Below are 23,249 nucleotides of genomic sequence, written 5' to 3' on the forward strand. Positions count from 1 at the left end.
AGGTATTTTATATTATTTGTGACTATTGTGAAGGGTGTTGTTTCCCTAATTTCTTTCTCGTTCCATCTGTCCTTCATGTAGAGGAAGGCCACTGATTTATTTGAGTTAATTTTATATCCAGNTACTGCACTGAAGCTGTTCATCAGGTTTAGGAGTTCTCTGGTGGACTTTTTAGGGTCACTTCTGTGTGATTTCAGTTCTTAAGTTCATGTACTGAATTATACTTCTTGATTTGTTTATGTTGTGTCCATTTCCAGTTTAGTATTAATGTAATGCTGTTTCCATGTCATGACTTTGGCAGTGTTCCTTGTGTTTCTGTTATGGAATGGTTTGAAGAACAATGGTGTTAACTCTTCTTTAAATGTTTGATAACATTCTGCAATGAATCCTACCAGTGTGTTCTTTGAGTTTTCTTTTGGGAGAGTTCTTAATATTTCTTCAATCTCATTACTTGCTATGGATCTGCTTGTTTTGTTTATATCTTCTTGATTTAATTTTGTGTATGTCTCATTGTGCCTAGGAGTTTTATCTATTTCTTTTAGAATTTCCTAGTGTTTTCTAATAAAAGTTTTCAAGGTATTACTTACTTATCTGAATTTCACTGGAATCTATTGTAAAATTACAATACAATAACCCTTTTCATTTCTAATTTTCTAACTTTGGAACATCTCTTTCTTTTGGTTAATTTATCTAGAAATTTACTTTCTTTTTTTCAAAAAAATTAATTCATTGATTGTTTCTATATGTTCAATATAATCTATATATTGTTCTTTTAATATCCACTGATAAATTTCTGTCTTGATCACTATTATCTCTATACATCTTTGGAGTTTCTCTTGTTCTTATTGCACTCTGATATGTACCATTAAGCTTTTTATTTGAGATCTATCTAATATTTATAGCTTTCCTCTTAGAATTGCCATAGCCATATCCTACATGTGCTGGTAATTTTTACTTTTATTATTATTTAACTCTATTTTTTTAAATTTCTTTTCCTGATGTATTCTCAGTGATTCACTGGTCATTCGAGAATATTTTGTTCAGTTTTTATGCATTTATATAGTTTTTCTTCCTATTTATCCCTAGTTTTATTTCTGTTGTAATGTGATAAGGCATAAGAAATTACTTGATAACTTTACATTTGTTAAGACTTGATTTATGAACTAAGATGCCATGTATTTTAGACCAAATTCAGTGGACTACTGAGGAGAAACTATCAGTTGGATTAAGTATTCTGAATTTTGGCCAGCACTGGGGCACCTAGGGTGCAGAGTCAGCGGACACACCCACAGTCCCTAGAGGACTGCCCACAAGATCTTAGGATCACTGGTGAGCAGAACATTACATCTGCTCCAATCTAATTGTGCCCGGGACCCGAGACAGCACTAGGGAAGCAGAGAACTGACCTAACCAGGGGCACAAGTCCCTTCTGGCTGGCGCCAGTACCTGGGCACATAGGGCGCAGAGTCTGTGGACAACCCCCACAGTCCCTAGAGGATTGCTCTCACATTTCACGTTTTTAGGATCACTTTTGAGTGGAACACTACATCTGCTCCAATCCAATTGTAAAGGGCCTGTGACAACAGGAACAAGGACACCCGAGCCTTTCCTGACCAGAAGCTCAGGTTCCTTTTGATCAGTGCTGGTTAACCTTGGTTTCAAACAGACAGCTCCAAGGTCCTCAAAGGAGACACCACTTCCAGGCACTGTAACATGCCCAGNATCTTAGGACAACAGGATCCCAGGATAACAGGAGCTGGGTCACACTAGTATTTGAGTGTCTCAGAAGAGCTTGACTGCCAAGAACTCTGACACACCCAGAATATCAGGTTCATAGGAGCCCACAATCAAAGGATCACAGGGAAAGCTGGACTGTGAGGAGTACTGAATCAGCTGGGATTATAGGAACGACAGGCTCCAATCAGATATATTGAGGGCAGCAAGCACTTGAGATAATCAGATGGCAGGAGGCAAGTATAAGAACAGAAGCAACAAGAACCAAACTCTCCCCCCATAGCAAGTCCTGGATACACCACCACACCAGAAAATCAAGACATGGGTCTAAAGTCACTTCTCATGATGATGATGGAGGACTTTAAAAAGTAAATAGAGGAAAACACAGGTTAAAAAGCTAGAAGTCTTTAAAGTGGAAACAATAAATTTCCTTAGAGAGTTTCAGAAAAACACTGTTAAACAGGTAGAAGCCCTTAAAGAATCACAGGAGAACACTGCTAAACAAGTAGAAGTCCTTAAAGAGGAAACACAAAAATCCGTTAAAGAATTACAGGAAAACACAGCCAAACAGGTGATGGAATTGAACAAAACCATCCAAGACCTAAAAAGGGATGTGGAAACAAACAAACAAAAAAAAGAAAAAACCCAAAGTGAAACAACTCTGGAGATAGAAACCCTAGGAAAGAAATCAAGAACCATAGATGCCAGCATCAGCAACAGAATACAAGAGATGGAAGAGAGGATCTCAGGTGCAGAAGATTCCAAAGAGAACATGGGCACAACAATCAAAGAAAATGCAAATTGTAAAAAGATCCTAACTCAAAATATCCAGGAAATCCAGGACACAATGAGAAGACCAAACCTACGGATAATAGGAGTAGATGATGAGAATGAAGATTTTTCAACTTAAAGGGCCAGCAAACATCTTCAACAAAATTATAGATGGAAACTTCCCGAACCTAAAGAATGAGATGCCCATGAACATACAAGAAGCCTACAGAACTCCAAGTAGTAGACTGGACCAGAAAAGAAATTACTCCCAACACATAATAATCAGAACAACAAATGCTCTAAATAAAGATAGAATATTAAAAGCAGTAAGGGAAAAGGATCAAGTAACATATAAAGGTAGGCCTATTAGAATTACACCAGACTTCTCACCAGAGACTATGAAAGCCAGAAGATCCTGGACAGATGTTTTTCAGACCCTAAGAGAACACAGGTGCCAGCCCAGGCTACTATAACCAGCAAAACTATCAATTACCATAGATGGAGAAACCAAAGTATTCCATGATAAAACCAAATTCACACAATATCTATCCATGAATCCAGCCCTTCAAAGGATAATAAAGGGAAAACACCAAAACAAGGATGGAAAGTACACCCTAGAAAAAGCAAGAAAGTAATCCTTCAACAAACCTAAAAGAAGACAGACACAATACAGGATGCCAACTCTAACAACAAAAATGACAGGAAGCAACAATTACTTTTCCTTAATATATCTTAATGTCATTGGACTCAATTCCCCAATAAAAGACATAGACTAATAGATTGGCTACACAAACAGGACCCAACATTTTGCTGCTTACAGGAAACCCATCTCAAGGGAAAAGACAGACACTACCTCAGAGTGAAGGGCTGGAAAACAATTTCAAGCAAACGGTCTGAAGAAACAAGCTGGAGTAGCCATTCGAATATCGAATAAAATCGATTTCCAACCCAAAGTTTTCAAAAAAGACAAGGAGGGGCACTTCATACTCATCAAAGGTAAAATCTTCCAAGAGAAACTCTCAATTCTGAATATTTATGGTCCAAATGCAAGGACATCCACATTCATGAAAGAACCTTTTGTAAAGCTCAAAGCACACATTGCACCTCACACAATAATAGTGGGAGACTTCAACACCCTACTCTCACCAATGGACAGATCCTGGAAACAGAAACTAAACAGAGACACAGTGAAACCATCCAGAAACTTCCCTACCCAGGGGTCCATCCCATAATCAGCCACCAAACACAGACACTATTGCATATACCAGCAAAATTTTGCTGAAAGGACCCTGATATAGCTGTCTCTTGTGAGGCTATGTCAGTGTCTGGCAAACACAGAAGTGGATGCTCACAGTCAGCTATTGGATGGAACACAGTGTCCCCCAATAGAGGATCTAGAGAAAGTACCCAAGGAGCTGAAGGGGTCTGCAACCCTATAGGTGGAACAACAATATGAACTAACCAGTACCCACAGCGCTCGTGTCTCTAGCTGCATATGTAGCAGAAGATGGCCTACTCGACCATCATTGGGAAGAGAGGCCCCTTGGTCTTGCAAACTTTATAGGCCCCAGTACAGGGGAACACCAGGGCCAAGAAGTGGGAATGGGTGGGTAGGGGAGCAGGGGAGTATAAAGGGGACCTTGGGGATAGCATTTGAAATATAAATGCAGTAAATACCTAATAAAAAGTTGGAAAAAAAGTATTCTGAATTTCTTTCTTTTTTTTTATTTTTTTTTTTTCAAAAAAATTTTATTTAATCATTTTTTTACAGTCCAAGTCCACCCTTCAACTGTTCTGCATTTCATAGCTCCTTTGTCTGGTTGGATTGTTGTTTGTTTGTTTTGAAAAAAGATAAAACCCACTGAATTACAAAGAAAGATAGACTAAAAAGATAGTTCTATAAAGAAAATACATTATAAAAATTAATTGTGGTCATCACCCATCATCATGGAAATGTCTCTTTGCAACAGATGGAGACCATTACAGAATACCAAACAAAATGCAGAGTTGTGGAGCTTAGCCCCAGTGGATACATCTACAAACCACTCCTGCATCTAAGGCTCAGGGAACATTGTGGGAGAGCGGAAAGAAAGATTCTCTGACACAGAGGACCCAGGGATTTTTCTGTGAGATTAAGTCTCCTGATAATATCAGAAGCTATTCCCAAGAAGTCTCACCAGCATGACCTCCTAAATGTGAGCTGCACAAGCATGATACCAATAAATGAGTTAAACTGGACAGGAAGAAGCCCATGAGGTGTCACACCTCCAAAGAACTGGGCTACCAAGGGAAGCTGGAATGAGAAAAAAGCCTTTTCCCCAATAAGAACACCATTTGCTTGTCCAGTACCAAATAGCCAACCAACCCTGAAAATGTGCATACGAGTAGTATTATATGTACTAAAAAATTGTATAAAGGAATAGAAGCATGCAATAAGAATTAATTTAAAAACAAAGGAGGGCATGAATTTGGGACAGTGTGGAGGGAGGAAGGGAAAGGGAGATATGTGATTAAAGTATAATCTCAAAAATGAAAGAGGCAAAAAGAGCAAAAGCAATAAAAATAGATGAATGTATGAAGGGGAATTAAAAACAAAACCTGATAATAATAAACCAAAAATACAACTAATAGAAGAGTAGAAAGAAAAAAATAGCAGAAGAGCATGGTACAAAGATGAGGCAAGAAAAATAAATGGAACACAAAAGGAGGAAACAGTGAAGTGTTGAAGAAGCTTCTCTCTGCATCTTTGGAAATTTGAGACCTCTTGTTACAGTGGAAGGATGGCCAGGCCCCCTGCCCTGTGGTTACTGCTTGTGGACGTTGTACATCGTGGTGCGGAGCCTAGTGCGCACCACGATGTACAACGTCCACAAGCAGGATATTGAGCCTGTATTGGACAAGCGCCTGATGTCTACCATGACTTCTTCACTGTAGGAACTCATTTTTGCACTCCTGATGCTGTGTTGGCTACAGCAACATTGCAGCCTGCAGACTCAATAGTTTTTCCCACCAGCCTGAGATTCCACAAGTTGTACCCACTGGTATGGCTGATACTTTGGGGACCCAAACTCTAAAGTGTATTGAAAGTGTGTGAGCAACCTCAGCACCAAGATCCAAACAGGCAAAGACTCTGTCTTTGAACTTCCCACACTCCCTAAGTATTTACTTATCACCATGCTGGAGGGATGTGCTACAGGTATCAGATATTCTGCTCTGAGCTTTAGAGACTGAAGACGCCAAGAGATCACCAGCTGACCCCAGACTCAGGGGTCAGGGTTACAAAAAATACAACTAATAGAAGAGTAGAAAGAAAAAAATAGCAGAAGAGCATGGTACAAAGATGAGGCAAGAAAAATAAATGGAACACAAAAGGAGGAAACAGTGAAGTGTTGAAGAAGCTTCTCTCTGCATCTTTGGAAATTTGAGACCTCTTGTTACAGTGGAAGGATGGCCAGGCCCCCTGCCCTGTGGTTACACTGATATTGAGCCTGTATTGGACAAGCGCCTGATGTCTACCATGACTTCTTCACTGTAGGAACTCATTTTTGCACTCCTGATGCTGTGTTGGCTACAGCAACATTGCAGCCTGCAGACTCAATAGTTTTTCCCACCAGCCTGAGATTCCACAAGTTGTACCCACTGGTATGGCTGATACTTTGGGGACCCAAACTCTAAAGTGTATTGAAAGTGTGTGAGCAACCTCAGCACCAAGATCCAAACAGGCAAAGACTCTGTCTTTGAACTTCCCACACTCCCTAAGTATTTACTTATCACCATGCTGGAGGGATGTGCTACAGGTATCAGATATTCTGCTCTGAGCTTTAGAGACTGAAGACGCCAAGAGATCACCAGCTGACCCCAGACTCAGGGGTCAGGGTTACTCTTTATAGAATAGCAGTGTTCCTGGTCACAAGAGGAAGGGCATCTTTCTGTGTGTATGTTGCTGCCTGAGCCAAACTTTCTGCTTTCTGGCTTGTCATTGAGCCCTCCTCTCCACAGCTGGCTCACAGCACTACCCTGCCATGTGACCAGAGCTGGTCAAACTCAGTCTTCCTGACTTGTGATTATCTTCTGTTCTCAGGCCCCAGGATAGCTCCATTTTAAGCAATAGATCCCTCTTGAGACAGTGTCAGATCTGGGACACCACCTATGGCCTCTGAAGCTTACAGAATGACAAGATGGAATCCCTTTTACTGCTGACATTCTGATGGAGCAATTGTTCCCTCTCAACCTTCCTAATTCTGAGACACTTTATTACAGTTCCTCATGTTAGGATAACCCCCAATGATAAAGTTGTTTTCATTACTACTTCATTTCGCCACTACTGTGAATCAGTATGTAAATATATGATATGCAGAATATCTGATGATGATATGTGAGCCCCCACAAGAGGGTCAAGACCTACAGGTTGAGAATGACTATGCTAGAGTCGTTTGATGAGGATGTCTCAGGATGAGGGCTTGTCTCAGGATGTTTGTCCTGTGTGGGGGACTGCCAGTCTCTTTTTCACCAGGATTGCATGGCTTTTTGCTTCTTTTTATTTAATTTTTAAATTTAGCATGGACAGTAAAAGGTTTCATTGAGTCTTTCTCCTAAGTGTGTGGCATTATTCTTTGTTCCAAATCCACAATTGCCCTCCCCACCCACTGCCTTCCTTGCTGGTCCCTTACTGTCTTCTGCTTTATCTGTGTTTCCTGTAGGATGTGGCTTCTGGTTCTCTGTCCCCTACCAGGGAACTTTTGAAGCCCTCCAGTTTGCCTTACTTTTTTTTGGCGTTTGATGCCTGTCATTTTCTCTGTGGTTTTCAATGTGTTTTCTCTTTGGGGGATATAATCTATCCTTTTTTCCCCATTTATTCTGTCCCTTCCTTACTATATCTGTTGGAGACAACTCTGGTTCCTAACATTATTTAGAGTCTATTTTCCTTTAAAGTCTCCACATGTATAGGTTTTATTATTGTTTCCTTTTGTCTTTTTTTTAAGTGTCTTTAATTTTGCTTATACATGGTTTTAGGTCATATATATATATATATATATATATATATATATATATATATATATATATATATATATATGTGTGTGTGTGCGTGTGTGTTTGTGTGTGTATATATATATATATATATATATTAATGTGGGTGTGCACGTGCCACAGTGCATCCACAGAAGTCACAGAACACATCTTTATGTTGTTTGTTCTAGAGCTTCCAACTTGTTTGTCCACTGTTGCTTAGCTAGCACTAAAGAGGTAGAGGCAGAGGCAGGGGAATCATGAGTTTGAGGCCAGCCTAGACTACATAGTTAGATTCTCTCTCAGAAATCAAACAGGGCTGAGGAGATTGCTCAAGAGGTAAAAGCACTAAGTGTACAAGCATGAGGTGCTGAGTTCAACTCTTCAGAACCCACATACAAAGCTAGGTGTGGCCATGTGCAAGTATAGGAGATAGGAGGATGCCAAGGGCTTGCTGGCCACAAACCTAGCTCCAGGTTGACAGAGACCCTGACTCAGGGGAATAAGGTCTAACATGGCAGAACTGAAGTCCTCCCTTCTAAGAACAATCTCCAAATGTGGATTTCTTCTGCTGTGACACTGGCAACAGGTAGATTCCCAAGCCTGTTTGTTAAAAACAGCATACATTGATTCAAGTGGTATTCAGTTTCTATGAGACACACTTGAAAATAAATTTTTGGGTTGTGTGCAATCATTAAAAGAATTGGAAGTGATATGATGGTAGCCACTCTGACTTAAGACATCAGAAATCAAAACTACTATAGAATATCGTTAGTTAGAAATCATTCATTATCTGACACAATAAAAAGCATTACAATCTCATTTGCCGTTGCCTAATGAATGGCTGTTTGGAGATACCTCAGTGTTTCAGGTAGACTGTTCTACTGGGGTTCTCTGCAGAGCCTGAAGGGTTTGCCTTTGATAAAGAGATCCCTACTCACCTGGCTACTCTTATAGCATTAGAACATAAGATTTGGGGCCCAAGTTCTGAATTGACATGGCTATTTTCTCTAAATGTTTTGACTGATTGGGGGACAGGTAAGTGAAAGACAATTTGAGGAGCCAGAAGAGACCCGGAAATTTGTTTCAGGAACCAATCAAGGAGAATTAACTCCTTCTGGAACCAGAGGTAACATTATTACAAAGACTTCTCCCATAGGAGTTCTCTAGTTTTGCAACAAGGTAGTAAATTATAAGAACGAGGGAGCTGTGCTCTAAATTCAGAGTAAGCTAAGGTTATCATCAGGCAATTACTTCACTCACAGCCGCCAGTTAAAGTTGAGTAACTGCTTTAGAAGTAGACACTCCAACTTCATTATCCTTATTTTTTAATGACACACAGTTTCTCTCTCTCTCTCTCTCTCTCTCTCTCTCTCTCTCTCTCTCTCTCTCTCTCTCTCTCTCTCTCTCTCTGTGTGTGTGCATGACATGCATGTGGAGGGCATNTCTCTCTCTCTCTCTCTCTCTCTCTCTCTCTCTCTCTCTCTCTCTCTCTCCACATTGATGAATGGACTATACCTGGATTTTTCATTTGGCAGCTTAGACTATCCATTCTGTAACTAGAAAGCTATAGCTATTACTTGGAAACCTGGTGATGCTGTGGTTTCCATGGCAGAAAGGAGATTGCTAGTTCCATCTTCTCTGTTAATTCACAAAATAGCCTCTAGCCTATAAAATGGAACAAAAATCGTGTATCTCTTTAAGGACTTTTGGAGAAGCTTACAGACTTTGCTATTAGCTGAATCATATACATCAAGAATTTTCTTCCAGTGAGACAGCATCTGATTCTTGAAGACTACTGTATGAAATTCATTTGTCTGTTTGCACTCAAAATAAAGGAGGAAGAGGAGGAGGAGCAGAAAGAAGAAACAGTAGTGATGGCAGTGGACAGGGTAGAGTGACTGCATTGTTGTGTAGAGACTGGAGAATTTGCCTGACTAATAACACCCTTTGCATGTTATGTGCTATGATATGAATAAACCCATGTGAAGAGTGTCAGGGTCTATGCCTATAGATGACATGTATTCTAAAGGGTAGATGTCCAGTCATGTTGAAATTATTGCTTTTGGTCTTAATTTTAGGGAACAAGGTCTAAAATATAGTATCAAGATCTGTAGATGACTGAGAGCTCTCAGGAAATTGATATTTTTATTACTAGTGAATAACTATGTTCATAATGGCTTTCAGTCTGAGAGAGCAACTTTGCCTTTGAGTTTATGTGCTCAGCCATATGTGGGTGATATAAAGATATGGAAGAAAAACTGTCGAGATACCTTACGGAGATTCCATTCTTTTCCAAATGTAGCTTCATACTTACCTGTTCAATAAATCCTAAGTATGTTTAAATTTGGAATGCATTGTTTGAAATAAGTGAATGGCATTCACAGATTGATGCAAACCTAGAGTAGGTCCAGTGTTGTTCAACATTGTTCTACCAAGGAAGAGAAGTTCTTTAATCCAGACCTAGTGACTGTACAGGCAGTGGCTTCCTTTCCTTCCACTCCTTTGCATGGGTTTCAAGAAATGGCAAGTGTAGATTTCAGTTACAAGAAAGGAACGTCACCAAAAGGACCAGGGTCACCAACCCCAAAGGACTTTTATTCTCACAACAAAGTCAGAGCAATGGGTATCATGGCTTCTCCATCCAGGAAGCTCTGCTATTTTGAAGAGTTAATTCACTTTTGGAAGAAAACAATTTGAACATCTTTCAGATGTTACTCCTACTAACTTCAGTCTTTCCAACAGAACTTCTATGGATAATTCTGCATAGATTTGGGTGGGCATGATTTGACTTCTGTACAATAAAATCTATTTTACTGGATTTAACTATCCCATAAGCTTTATGATAAAATATCAAAATGCTTTCTTCACTTCAGGGATTATTGGGCTTCTTAGTACACTTATGATTTGCGTGTGTTTGCACATATGTGTGCACATGTGTGAGTGAATGCACACCAAGGCATGCTTGTGGATGTCAGAAGACAGCTTGTGGGAGTTGGAACCTGGTTGTCGTCCTGTGGGTTCAGAGACTGAACTCCAGCTGTCAGGCTTTGCAGCAAATATCTTCACTACTGAGCCATATCACCAGTCTCAAGCAATGATTTTATGTTCACAATATTAATCATAACTGTATCAGAAAAAAGTAAATAAGTTGAAATTAAATTGGATATAAAATACATTGAGCCATGAATCTCTTTATCCATACAATCTCCTTTTTATCTCATTTCTTTGTTAAAAACAAAACAAAAAGCTTTTTCCTGAAGGGCCAGAATTTAAGCCTGATGAGTTTATTCTTATTTTAATATTGTCTTCAGGCTAGTGCTGAAGCATGCTGGAAAGTGACTGTGACTCTGGAATTTCATGTTGTGTATGTTTCACAGCATGCTGTTCATCCCTCAGGAAAAGAGAGACTCGAGCTGGAATTGACATAGGTCCATAGAACTGTGGATGTTGTCCATTCTTCCAAGATGCTCTCCTTCTCAGTGGAAAAGGACAGAACATCCTGTGAGCTGGGAGACAGGACACAATCCCAGGTTCATTAAAAGTCCATAGAAAGTCTTTAGATCAATCAGAGTTTCCTCGACTTTATATGTAAGAAGAAACATTTCACTGACTACCAAACTCGAATTACTTTAGGCACTTTGTTGATGGAAGTCCTGGAGATGGAGAGGTAGATAGACAGTTGGGTAGACAGTTGAGTCTTTATGCTGTGAACAACCCAACTTCTTTCTCAGTCACAACCACGCCTGGACCTGATGCTAGGTTTCTCCAAGATCCATCAGTACGGCTGTAAGGCATGCCAAGTTGGGATCATGGTTTTCTGTCATCTGAGTCTTCTGTACCACAAAGGCATCTGGAATAACAGAGTGTGCAGAGACTCTTTGACAAATTTCCCTAGTGTCTTCAGAGAGAAACACATGTGTGCATGTGTGCTTGGGTATGTGCATATTTCTCAACATTAAATATCTAGGTCAAATAGTAATAAATACTATAAACTCTGAGCTGTAGTATATAGTTTTATGCTTAGTCTTAATCTTCATGTATCCTTGGACTTGGGTGCTGGTTTCTCTTCATCCTCCTTTCTGGACTTTCCTCTCTCTACGCACACACCTTACTTCTAGATGAGGAAATGTACATGTAATAAAACAACACTACGTTCTAAAACTTCACATTAGTAGATTATCTATAACCTAATGAATAGTTCTACTTCCTCTGAGGAGTGTTCCTCATTTCTACTTTGATTCATATAAATGTTCATAAAATATTTTTAAGTGCTTATCTCCAAAGTTATACTAATGAATGAGGCTGAACCTACATAAATCCTTTCCTGCTTGGGTCTTAGTCTGGCATTAGAGTACTCAGTGTGACCTTCTTATGCTGGAACCCAAGGCTTTTCCTCCATCTGTCCACAGCCATAGTCCCCACATTGTTTTAGTCAAGATATGATGCTACTATTTCTGTGATGTATTTTAGCAACTTGGAAGTGTCTATAGTGTACTCGCCGCAATCTTGAATGTTGGAAACATTGAATTCTCCTCTGTGGCAACTGAATACCAGATGGACAAGAGCTACATCTGCAATCACACAGCTCTGGAAAACTGTGAGTTGTTTTGTCTCCCATTTAAAACTGAACTCTTTCATATCTTATGCTGGGTTACATGTGGATAACTTTAAATACTGACACTCATAAAGATTCTACAAAGCATGCTCAGGTTCAGTCGTATAAAACTAAATTGTAAAAATCAGCTTTCAACTTGGGTGTTGTGGGTCACACTCTCAGGCTCAGCTCTTGGGAAGCAGAGACAGGTGGATTTCTGAGTTTTAGGCCAATGTATCATATGAGATAGGCAGGACTACACAGAGAAATACCGTCTAATAAACCAAAAGCAAACAAACAAAAAGTAGGCCAATAAAAACAAATTTTTACACAGGTGAAATGATTACTATGGAGAGTATTTCTAGAGATTAAGTTTTTATAACTATTTCATAGATTGGGTTTTAATATGAAAACACAGAAAATATTGATAAGATATAGTTGACCTATAAAAAAATTAAAATTGACTTCTAGTGTTTAGAGCCTGTATCAGTTAAAAAGTAATAAAAACATGTGTTTTGTTTTTGTTTTGCCTTTTTACTGTGTGAATTCCATTCACTCATTTATCCTGGGTTAATTATTTTTTCATTTTCCTTACAAAAGAAGCACATCATTATTGCTCCAAATCAAATTTTCTCTCAACAATGGAGTTTGACAAAGTGCTTCTAATAATTTAAGACATCCCACTGATTTTTCTCCAGTGACATAGCTTTTTCATATTTAGAGTGTATCCTGTTCTTTTATTTTTAATACTGGCATGCACTCCCATAGTTCCTCATTTGTTGTCAATTTCATTTACATCCTAGAAAAATCATAATATGATATTTTAGGTATTTTTTCTTCCATTTTACTTATTTAATTGATCCAGTCCTGTCTCCTGTCTCTAAGATCCATATTTTTTTTTGTATCCTTTGTGACTTTGGAGGTGTTTGTAAAAGAGGAGATCAGATGTTTAAGGTTAACATAGTGAATGCCATGTACCTGGAACGCTTGTGGACACTTCTAATTCTCCATGTGTAAAATAACTGATTAGCACACAAGATACTAAGTTACTAGACAGGAAGTAATAGTCATATAATGCCATTGATAAAATACAGTTGTAAACACCACCACCCAAGTCATAATTGAAGTACTATCTGTAGCCAGCAGAATGAGAGACATACTGTTGGTTTATGTTATTATTTTTGCATTGACTAGACACATACCTGAGATAAATCACTTTAAAGGGAGAGAATACATATATCTTGGCTCATGGTTTCAGAGTTTCTCATTTATAGTTGCTTATTCTGTTGTTTTAAGCCTATATCAAGTAAAATATCAAGGCAGGGATATTGCAAACTGATCACCTCATGGTGACAGGAAAGCGTGAAGAAAGAAGAGAGCAGGAATCCAACATTCCTCCAACAACACAACGCTATAAGCTAAGTTCTCCCATATCCTGGAGGTTCCAACACCTTTCAAAAGTACCACTTTCTGGAATAAGCCTTGAACATATGGGCCATTGGGAAAGACTTAAGACCCAAAACATAATGGCTGTACAGAGAACATACTTAGAAACAAACTAAAGAATTATTTTGATCATTGAAACCTATTTTTATATTATTTGGAAAACCAAAGAGTTCACAAATGAGTACTATTAATATGTATATAATTAAAATTATTCAAACCACTTCCCAGAATAGTCACTTGTAGAAAAAACTTTGTTTATTAATTTGCATTAAAATTACTTATAACTTCATTTTAAAAGAATTATCTCCAAATTTAGGTCATATATTTCTGTTTGTTATGTTTGTGGTCACCATTACACCCACAACACAGTCACCTCTTGCTTGAAGTAAGTTACCTCCCACCACTTACAAGAAACTTACCTCCACAACAAGAGTTTATCTTTACTTGGCACATTCAGAAACCACCTAGGCAATGCATCTGTAGGCTCTCAGTCTCCTCCTTGTCATCCATCATTGTGCTCTATCCTCTTTCTTCTCTTTCTCTGTATTTCCCCCATCCATTTCTCTTTCTCTTTCTTCTTTCCTCCCACCTAAATTTCTTAGTTGGCTTCCCTTTCTTCTGAATAAAGACCATTAAGAATGAAACTTTGTTTCCAAAGCATTATACATAACAATATATCTTCAAGTAAAATGCTGAGGTTGCAGCAGACACTCAAAGAATATATGTCAGATGAATGAACAATATCTGAATGGAAACAAACATACATGTCCATAGGAGATAACATTCAGCAATGTATGGAACTAAAATGACCACAATGGCATTACAATTCAATTGAGACAGCATTGTAGAGAAAACCAATGGATAACGGTGAGACAGCTAGGGGATATAAATCCACTCCAGACATCATATGCCAAAATGGATTCTTAAAAACTTGTTTTGCATTTATTGATTTATGTATGCATTATATGTCATGTATAAAGGTGAGAGGGCAACTTGATTCTCTCATCCCATCCAGGTCCCAGGGTCAAACCCAGGTCATCAGTCTTGACATTAAACACCTTTGCCCACTAAGCTTTCTAATTGGCCCTCTAAAGAATTCTAAATGCTACAAACTTCACTGTGAGAACGTTCATGAAAGTACAGAGTGAAACACACAAAATCCTAAGGTGTGAAATGACTTTTTATTCAGAAGACCAAAGAGGAATGATATTTAAAGGTTGCTTTTAACTGTAAAACTTAAAACTCAATGAACATTTTGTGAAAATGAAAATGGGAGAAAATATTTGCAATGTATGCATCAAAGTATCACTCTCTCTAAGGATGAAGAGCTCTGTATCGAACTGGCTACTTTAAAAGTGTAAAACTCCTGCAGCCATGAAGTTACATTTATCTCCTTTCATTGTCAGATAAGGACAGAAGTGGCATGTATTTAAAGGGCAATTAAACAGTTTACATTCTAGAAATAATCACATAATAATCATATCCAGGTGATTCCAAACCTATTCCCTGTGCTTTTAAAATATTTAGCATAATTTGGTGAAATTGGTGATGACATCCCCTAAGGGATGGCACTCCTGCACAGCTGTTTCTTCCTTTCAGACCGTTGTGCTTTAGCATACAGCAGCCAGGGTTTGCTCAGTGGAGACAAGAACAGAACAATCAAGAAGAGACAGAGAGAACTGACAACAGTGGCTTCTTTGTGTACCATGAAACAGTCATAGATTTATGTAATGTCAGGTGCTGCCGTCCCATTTAGATATTTCTCTTTTCTGAAAATAGAGTTGTTTTTACTGTCTTCTAACAATAATCTCCTGATTTTGCAGCTGCTTCTTTGCTTTGCATTCAAGCAGATGAGCTGCGGGAAGCTCTCACCTCACACTGTGTGGTCACTAGAGGAGAGACAATAATACGACCCAACACAGTGGAAAAGGCTGCTGATGTCCGAGATGCCATGGCCAAAACTTTATATGGCCGTCTCTTTAGCTGGATAGTCAATTGTATTAACAGCTTGCTGAAGCTTAACACGTCACCAAGGTAAATGCTTTACACAGCTGTTTTCTACAAATGTTAGGCAATGTATCTGTTTTGATTTGTATGAGTCCCTTTGAATATGTTTCTAATGGGGGTAATTTAATCAATTTATCTCTTAGTAGTACCATCACATTATCATTCCATGTAACTATGAAGTATCTTGATTGCTATACTGAAAACTGTGGCAATGTTAGTAATTGTGGTAGAAAGTATGGTATCATATTATCAATTCAAATGTTCTTTTAATTAGACTACATACCAGGAAGTGTCTATCATTTTACACTTATATAAAATTCAGTCCAGTAGCTCTTTGTTGTTTCATGGGCTTAAATTAAGCCATGACTATAAAGCAAGACTATCTTTCCAACATTTAACTCTCACTACACTCTGCAGGAATAGGTGCTGTGACTTCTAATGAAATTTGATTCTGAAACACACAAAAAATGGTAGGTAATAATCATTACAATCTGCTTATGAGCATTGACACTGGACCTTATTTCTATGGTCCTCAAACTGCATTTTTGAAAGAAAGGGAATCATAGCCTCCATTGACTAGATTTGCAGAGGTGAAAGTCCTTATATTTTATCTGAAATTTTTTTCTGCCATAGGTCTTAGGAATTTTAGGAATGTTGTATGTTGAAAAGCCTACATTAAGATGACCTTGTCTTTATTTGCATCTCCTTACTAAGCACAAAAAAAATCTTACACATACTTCACATATGCAATTCTTCATTATTTTCCACTAAAGTACATCCTATATCATATTATACAACTAGACTATCTAGATTCCCTATTGTTGCCCTGTGGTCTTAACCCCCTGGATGTCACAATTGTCCATGAACTTCCCACCAAAGCCCTATAGGCTGCGTCTCAGATCATAATACTGTTTTTCCCGAACAACTTAATAGCGAAATGGCTATTCATTAGTAGCCATCTCTATGACATTAAACATCTTATAAAAATGGAAGCATCTAGGGATGTTTCCACATTCCATACAATGTAAACAAGATGATTGGAGCTGCTGGCCTCACGTCCTTAGCTCTTTTCTGTAGGTTTAGCACTAGATGGTACCCAGAAAGGGTGATGTGCTAAAAATCTCATTGTTACATATCTACTAAATAATATTTGCCCTACATTAACCAGAACTAGCCAAGACTTAGTATTTTTAATTGAAGTTAGTTTTAAAAACTGAACCAAGACCTGCTGTAATAGTTGAGTTTAGTTCTGTAAGACAGACACTAAGCTATGCTGTTGTTGTTGTTGTTGCTGTTGTTGTTGTTGTTTCTGTTGTTGTTGTTGTTGTTGCTGTTGCTAGAGGTAGTCTGGTTGTGCACCCTAGGCTGGATTCTCCTACCACAGTCTACATGCTGAGATTATAGATGTGTGACTTCACACTCAGTGGGATTAACGTTTTTGAAGTCTTAGGTTTTCACTCTGAATTCAGACTGTTTCTCCAAAAGTTCAAGTCCCTGCAGATTCTGCCTGCCAGTCCCACCTCTTCCAAACAACACTGAGCATGGCCTACACTGACTAAAGGTGGACGCAAAGGGAAGCTTTTTTGTAGTTTGGTTTTAAAGAACACATAAAAACTACTTCAGTCTTAAACAAAGATACAAACATTTTTAGCAGGTACCTAATTTTCAGTGAACAGAACTAGCTGTATGGAATAGCAGAGAGAATGCGTATATGAGATAATTCATCTGTAAGATAATATTTAATTGTATTTTAAAGTTTGTTTGGTTGATTTTACCCCCTTGTGTTAGTGTTTGTTTGCTTGTTTGTTAAAGCAGGATCTCACAGTGCATCCCAGACTTGGACCCTCCTGCCTCAGCCTTCTAAATCCTGAGATTACATGTGTGTGCATCACAGCTGGCTTACAGTAGTTAATGATAAGATGAGTCCCTACATATTTGTATCTTTCTCTACATCATCACTTGATCTGTATTTAAATATGAATAAGCAAATAGATAACAGTTCTTTGAGAATAATTCAGACATTTGTAGAAAGACATTTTCAATTTTAAAAGAAAGTTTGCTTTACTGATATAGTTTTGGTTGTCTGTGTGCTTACAAAGCTCTGAGTGTTGGCCAGGTGGTCCTATGAGACTTGAATGGCATAGGCTTGTGACTTTGTGCTCCCAGCTCCTTGCAGGAAATCCCCACTTCTATTAAGGTGTGTGCAAAGATGGGAGTGGGTTCTACAGTAAGGAAAATGCTATTCTATGTGCATAGTAAAATTAGTTTACTCCGTCATCTTTGTTTTCTTCAGAAAAAGACATGTAATTAATTCAGTCACCAATGGGAATTCTGAGACGCTCTGCTTCTTATTGCCTTTTAAAGAAATTAGCAATAGCTCAAGGAACACTTCTTTAATTCTTCCAGTGGGAATGAGGAGCTAAACATCGGCATTCTTGACATATTCGGCTTTGAAAACTTCAAAAAAAATTCCTTTGAGCAGCTGTGCATTAACATTGCAAATGAACAGATCCAGTATTATTTTAATCAGCACGTGTTTGCATGGGAGCAGGTATGTTGAAATAAGGACTAAAGGTGTATTTGTGTGTGTGTTCGTGCATAATTACATAGAACAAACAGTACATCAGTCATACACTTCAAGCCTTAACATTCAAAGAAAAGAAAAATGTTTACTTTTCTCAATGTCTGTAATAAAAATGCAAACAGAAAATACAGTGTGAATTTGATTTGACTAGACATATAATGTTCTAAGTTCTGCACTTACAACCAGTGCACTTCTCTTTAAAACTTAACCACTATGAGTCCCTGAAAACAAAGACATTTCTTCTGTGCCTACTAGCATCTATTATTTTTTAGAATTCACTACTGACATTCCATTTGAAATTTCAATATTCATCTACAGTGTATTAAACGTTTGAATCCTAGTATCCTGCAACAGAATTCAAGATAATGGGCTTGACGCAAATGCCATGATGCAGTAATTTTGTCAGGTACAATGTATAATTTATTGTTCAGCTTCAACAGTATTTCTCTTTAGAAAAAGAAAAGAGTTACTTGAATTGCACTTGGCACACTGTCATATTAAGACTATTTAAAATATTTTATTAAATCTAAGTCCGTATGTCATTTGTTACCTTCAAATTATGTTACGTTGTTTGGTGTTTGCTTATTAGAACTGATGTTTTAATTTAAATTATGTAAATTGGAGATGCATGAAGTTTATTATTATTATTATTATTATTATTATTATTATTATTATTTAGAAGGTTCAGACTTCATTTCAAAACTGCAGTTTGAAAATACTAGTCACAAAGGAAAACTTGTCAATCTTGGCATGCCTTAGTCAAAGCAAAGGACACACATTTAAGAGGCATCATTGGTTCAGTTCTCTCTTCTCATAGCAGGTTCTAGTGTATATTCAGTGTCTTGCTCTTCCTAACCCTTTTCTGGTCCCCTTGCCACCTCTCTCCATTAGCACCCCCCAAATGCTCAGTTATATCATTAAATTACCTTAACAGTAAGAGCAAATAGAAACCTTCAGTTTTTTCTTTACCCTGCATGTCTCTAGGGCAAAGACTTTCAGTCTATCATCCTCGAAGCCAACCTACAAGAAAGCATGGTTAACATCCCTTTCATTGCACTGACTTCTTCCCCCACCTCAATATACTTAGTACACAGCATCTGTTTCTACCTTGCCCACTACACTGAAATGGCACCAGTCTTAGTATGGCCTTCTTCACTAGACCACTAACTCCTATGTCCAAGATCAAGATCATCTCATAATCTTATTCTGGTGCTTTCAAAGGCTGATGTATCACATGTTTTTAATACATATTAATTAAATCAGTGTCATTTTGACCTAATGCATCAATAGAGAACTTATTCAAACAAGAGACTGAAATTAAGTAGATTTGATTGTCTATGGACTTTACTATAAGGGAACAGTGTATGCTCATGCATCACCACCTGATATGTTACTGACGTGTGCTCTCAGATCACTGTCTTTGCTTGTTCACAGAGTTAAAACTTGCTTTCATTGTGGCTAGCCCTAAACCCATGAACAAATGGATCAGCTGTTTCTGATATTTAAATCATATAGAATGTTGATGTTTACTGAGCATGTGGACTGGTAAACATTCGTTTCATCCATTATCTTAATGTTTTTCTTACATCTGTGGGCTTGCTAAAGAAAAATATCCCATAGCAACCTTTAAATATCTTTCAGAGGTTTAAAAGAATTACCTCTAAATTAATACCACCCCCAAAATGCCCAACAGTTTCTTTACAAGTAAAGCTCTTGTCTTACTTAAAACAAAAACAAAAACAAAATCAAACAAACAAAGACATGGACAATTCTATAACTGAACTCTAAACAATGGTTTACTATGGAAGTTTTTTTCAGTTAACTCAATTTAAATTCTGTTGTAGTGTTTCATACAACACTTTAGAAAATTTGGTTACAAAGATACTTTGAGTATCGCCCTCAGGTTTTACTTCTACTACTCTGTTTTAGGAGTAAAACATCCTTTCTTTATAAATACAGAATCAATAGGCAATAGTGTATTAGTTACAATTCATACCTGTGATCAAAATGTCCAAGAGAAAAACTTAAAAGGAAAGTTCTTTTGTTTAAGATTTCTCAAAGTTCCATGCCTGGTTGGTTGCCTGTGTGTTTGGACAGCTGGTGTGTAGCAGAGGAGTATCTTAGCTTGTAATTGACAAAAAGCTGGAGGGACTACAGGCTTGCTGTAACCTTCAGAGAAGTGTCCCTTAGTGACCCACTGTCTCCAGCTAGTGCCAACCTCCCAAAGTTCCCATCACCTCTCAAAATAGCACTTCCAACTGAAGGTCAAGCTTGAACACATATTTGTAAACATTCCCAAACCATAGAATGTAATAAAACATGTTTAGTGACCAATTTATAATGGCATCGAAATTAATAGTTTCTCAAGTAGAGTATTAAACAATGGAAAGTTGATGTCCAAATAATGAGCTATTTGGCTTACTTTCAAAACACATACCATTCTCTGGCAGCTGTGTCTCTTTTCTCTTCATAACCTGCTTCTGCTTTTCTATGAACTTTGATTAAGTATCTCTACTTTTTTTTTTGAGAAATGGTTTCTCTGTGCAGCCCTAGCTGTCCAAGAACTCACTCTGTAGACCAGGCTGGCCTCGAACTCAGAAATCCACCTGCCTCTGTTGATTAAGTATCTTAAGATCTCTTAATAGTCAATCTTAAGAATCCATAACTCATATCTCTTTCCTAACTAGATATCCTATGATAATACTTTTTCTAATTTGTCCTGGACAATTTTTAGCTTGTAGTATTTCATATATTTAATGCTTTATTCTTCCCTGGCTATAGAACAAATTTATATACATACATACATGCATACACACACACATACATTGATTTTAAGAATGTTTAAATCAATACTATCTAAAAACAACAATGTGAGACAGTTCAATAGGCACCTAGATCCTCTCCCTGAAAACAGGAGCATCAGCCAAAAGAGTGCAGCTGTAGAGTCTTTTTAAAATACATTGCCGAAATCTTCCTAATGAGCTGTAGCTGAACGTACATGGTCTTCTCACGTGTATTAGTTATACAGATGCTTGCCTTCCCTGTTATATTTGTATAACAGATACACTGTTGACTTTCATATTTTCCAAAAGGCTAGTGGTTGAGAGAGCCTAGGGCATCATAAAAGGTTATCTGATTTTCAGAGAGAAGGCACTGTCCTACAAGAGCCCTTAATCTGAATTTTAACAGGTTTTGGTTGTATTTGAGGTGTGTGTGTGTGTGTGTGTGTGTGTGTGTGTGTGTGTGTGTTGGTTTTCTTTCATGTGAGAAAGAACTCAACAGGAATCCAAACATGTTAGAAAGTTTGAGTTCTATGTAGTCACATTTGCTGCGTTAGAAATGTATGTACATTTTCAAAGGTTCTCCATGTTGGCTCTGTAGTAGGTTTTGTGCTCTGATTTAATTTTATAATGTGTGCTTATTGTGGTATAAAACATATACACAATGTTTGAAGATTCCATACAGATTACCATTTAGAACTGAGAGAAAACACATCAATCATAGTTTGAATTGTAATAAATGCCACTCTTCCTAAGAACCACTGGCAACTCTATATAGCAGTATGATACTAGAAAGACATTATTTTGAACACTGAAAACCCACCCTGTATACATAAATTCCTCTTAATACTTAGGATAAACCTTCTTCATGCATTAAAGTAACACATCTGACTAGCAATTAACTGGACTAAAGTTGGATTTTAAGGGGATGTGTTCATATTTGTTGCTATACAGAGATAAGTCACTGAGTGTATCATTTAATAAGCCCCTATGGGTGAGAGCTGAAAGTCAAGTTATTTCATAAGCAGGAAACTGAAGTACATATTGAAACAATAAATTAAAAATTACTGCTCTGGCAATTCCTGCAGAAAGAAATGTAGATGATTTTATCTCACACTTTCCAAGGCCTAGAGTGCCTTGCACATTTCTAATGTAGTCATTGACACATAATTTGTTGCCCTTACAAAGATTAATGTAATAGGTAATGCCTACATTTCAAATTGTTTAATATTATAAATAAAAGAAATCAGTAATCATCTGATGTTTAAGAAGCATATAGGCAAATCAAAACAGACCTTTTATAAATGACTCCAGGTTGTTTTGTGGAAGAATGATTTTTTTAATGCCCTAATTTCTTCCCTTATAAACTATATGAATACTGGCAATAACTTTTGTCTTATTTTAGCTTTTCAATTAATAAAAAGATTTTATAGGACTGCCTGAGCTGGTAAGGGAACCATCTTTACTCCAGTGCGCACAGGCTCAGGTCATTGCTGGGGAGAGGGCAGACTGCAGAAGGGACACAGCTTCTGGGACAGACCCCGTTTCTGACTCCAGACATCCGGGCACCATAACCACTAGAGGAGAGGTATCCACCCAGGAGTGCTCTCCCTGCCTGAGCTGGTAAGGGAGTCATCATTGCTATGGTTTGCCCAGGCCCCAGTCTGCACTGGTTAGAGTGTGAACTACAGAAGCTACACAGATTTGGGACAGACAGAAGCAATCTAGCTTCTGGGACAGACCCTGTTTCGGGCTCCAGACATCTGGGCACCTTCTCTGCCAGAGGAAAGGTGGCCACCTGGGAAGGCTCTGTCTGTCAAAGCAGGTGAGAGAGACATATTGTGTCCAGGGTGCCACAGAGTCTAGCCTGTGCAGGTGAGTGTGCAAACTGCAGAGGCAACATATCTTCTGGGATAGGCCCTGTTTTGGGCCTACATCTAAAGCAAGGAGGCAGAACTGAATGCCAGGTCTCTGTGCACCTTCCGTGCAAGAGGAGAGCTCGTCTTCGGAGAGTACTCTGACCACTGCGACTCAGGAGAGAGCTGGACTCCCAGGACTGCTGACAGAGGTTAACAGAATCACAGGAGGAATAAGCTTCAACCAGAGACAACTATAACAACTAACTCCAGAAATTACCAGATGGCAAAAGGCAAACGTAGGAATCTTACTAACAGAAACCAAGACCACTCACCATCAACAGAACCCAGCACTCCCACCTCAGCCAGTACTGGATGCCCCAACACACCCGAAAAACAAGACTCGGATTTAAAATCATACCTCATAGTGCTGGTAGAGAACTTTAAGAAGAGCATTAATAATTCAC

The 23,249-nt window shown here is 38.1% G+C and overlaps 1 protein-coding gene across 1 annotated transcript in view; it reads left to right on the forward strand.

Annotated features, from left to right (window-relative positions):
- Nucleotides 1-23,249, forward strand: part of Myo3a (myosin IIIA) — a 226,464-nt gene that overhangs the window by 117,933 nt on the left and 85,282 nt on the right. The window contains exons 17-19 of the mRNA XM_021195185.2: nucleotides 11,986-12,112; nucleotides 15,379-15,589; nucleotides 17,969-18,113. Coding sequence (XP_021050844.2) covers nucleotides 11,986-12,112; nucleotides 15,379-15,589; nucleotides 17,969-18,113 — 483 coding nt within the window. The remainder of the gene's footprint in view (nucleotides 1-11,985; nucleotides 12,113-15,378; nucleotides 15,590-17,968; nucleotides 18,114-23,249) is intronic.

Source organism: Mus pahari, chromosome 3, assembly GCF_900095145.1.
Source record: "Mus pahari chromosome 3, PAHARI_EIJ_v1.1, whole genome shotgun sequence".
NCBI classification, from domain to species: Eukaryota; Metazoa; Chordata; class Mammalia; order Rodentia; family Muridae; genus Mus; species Mus pahari.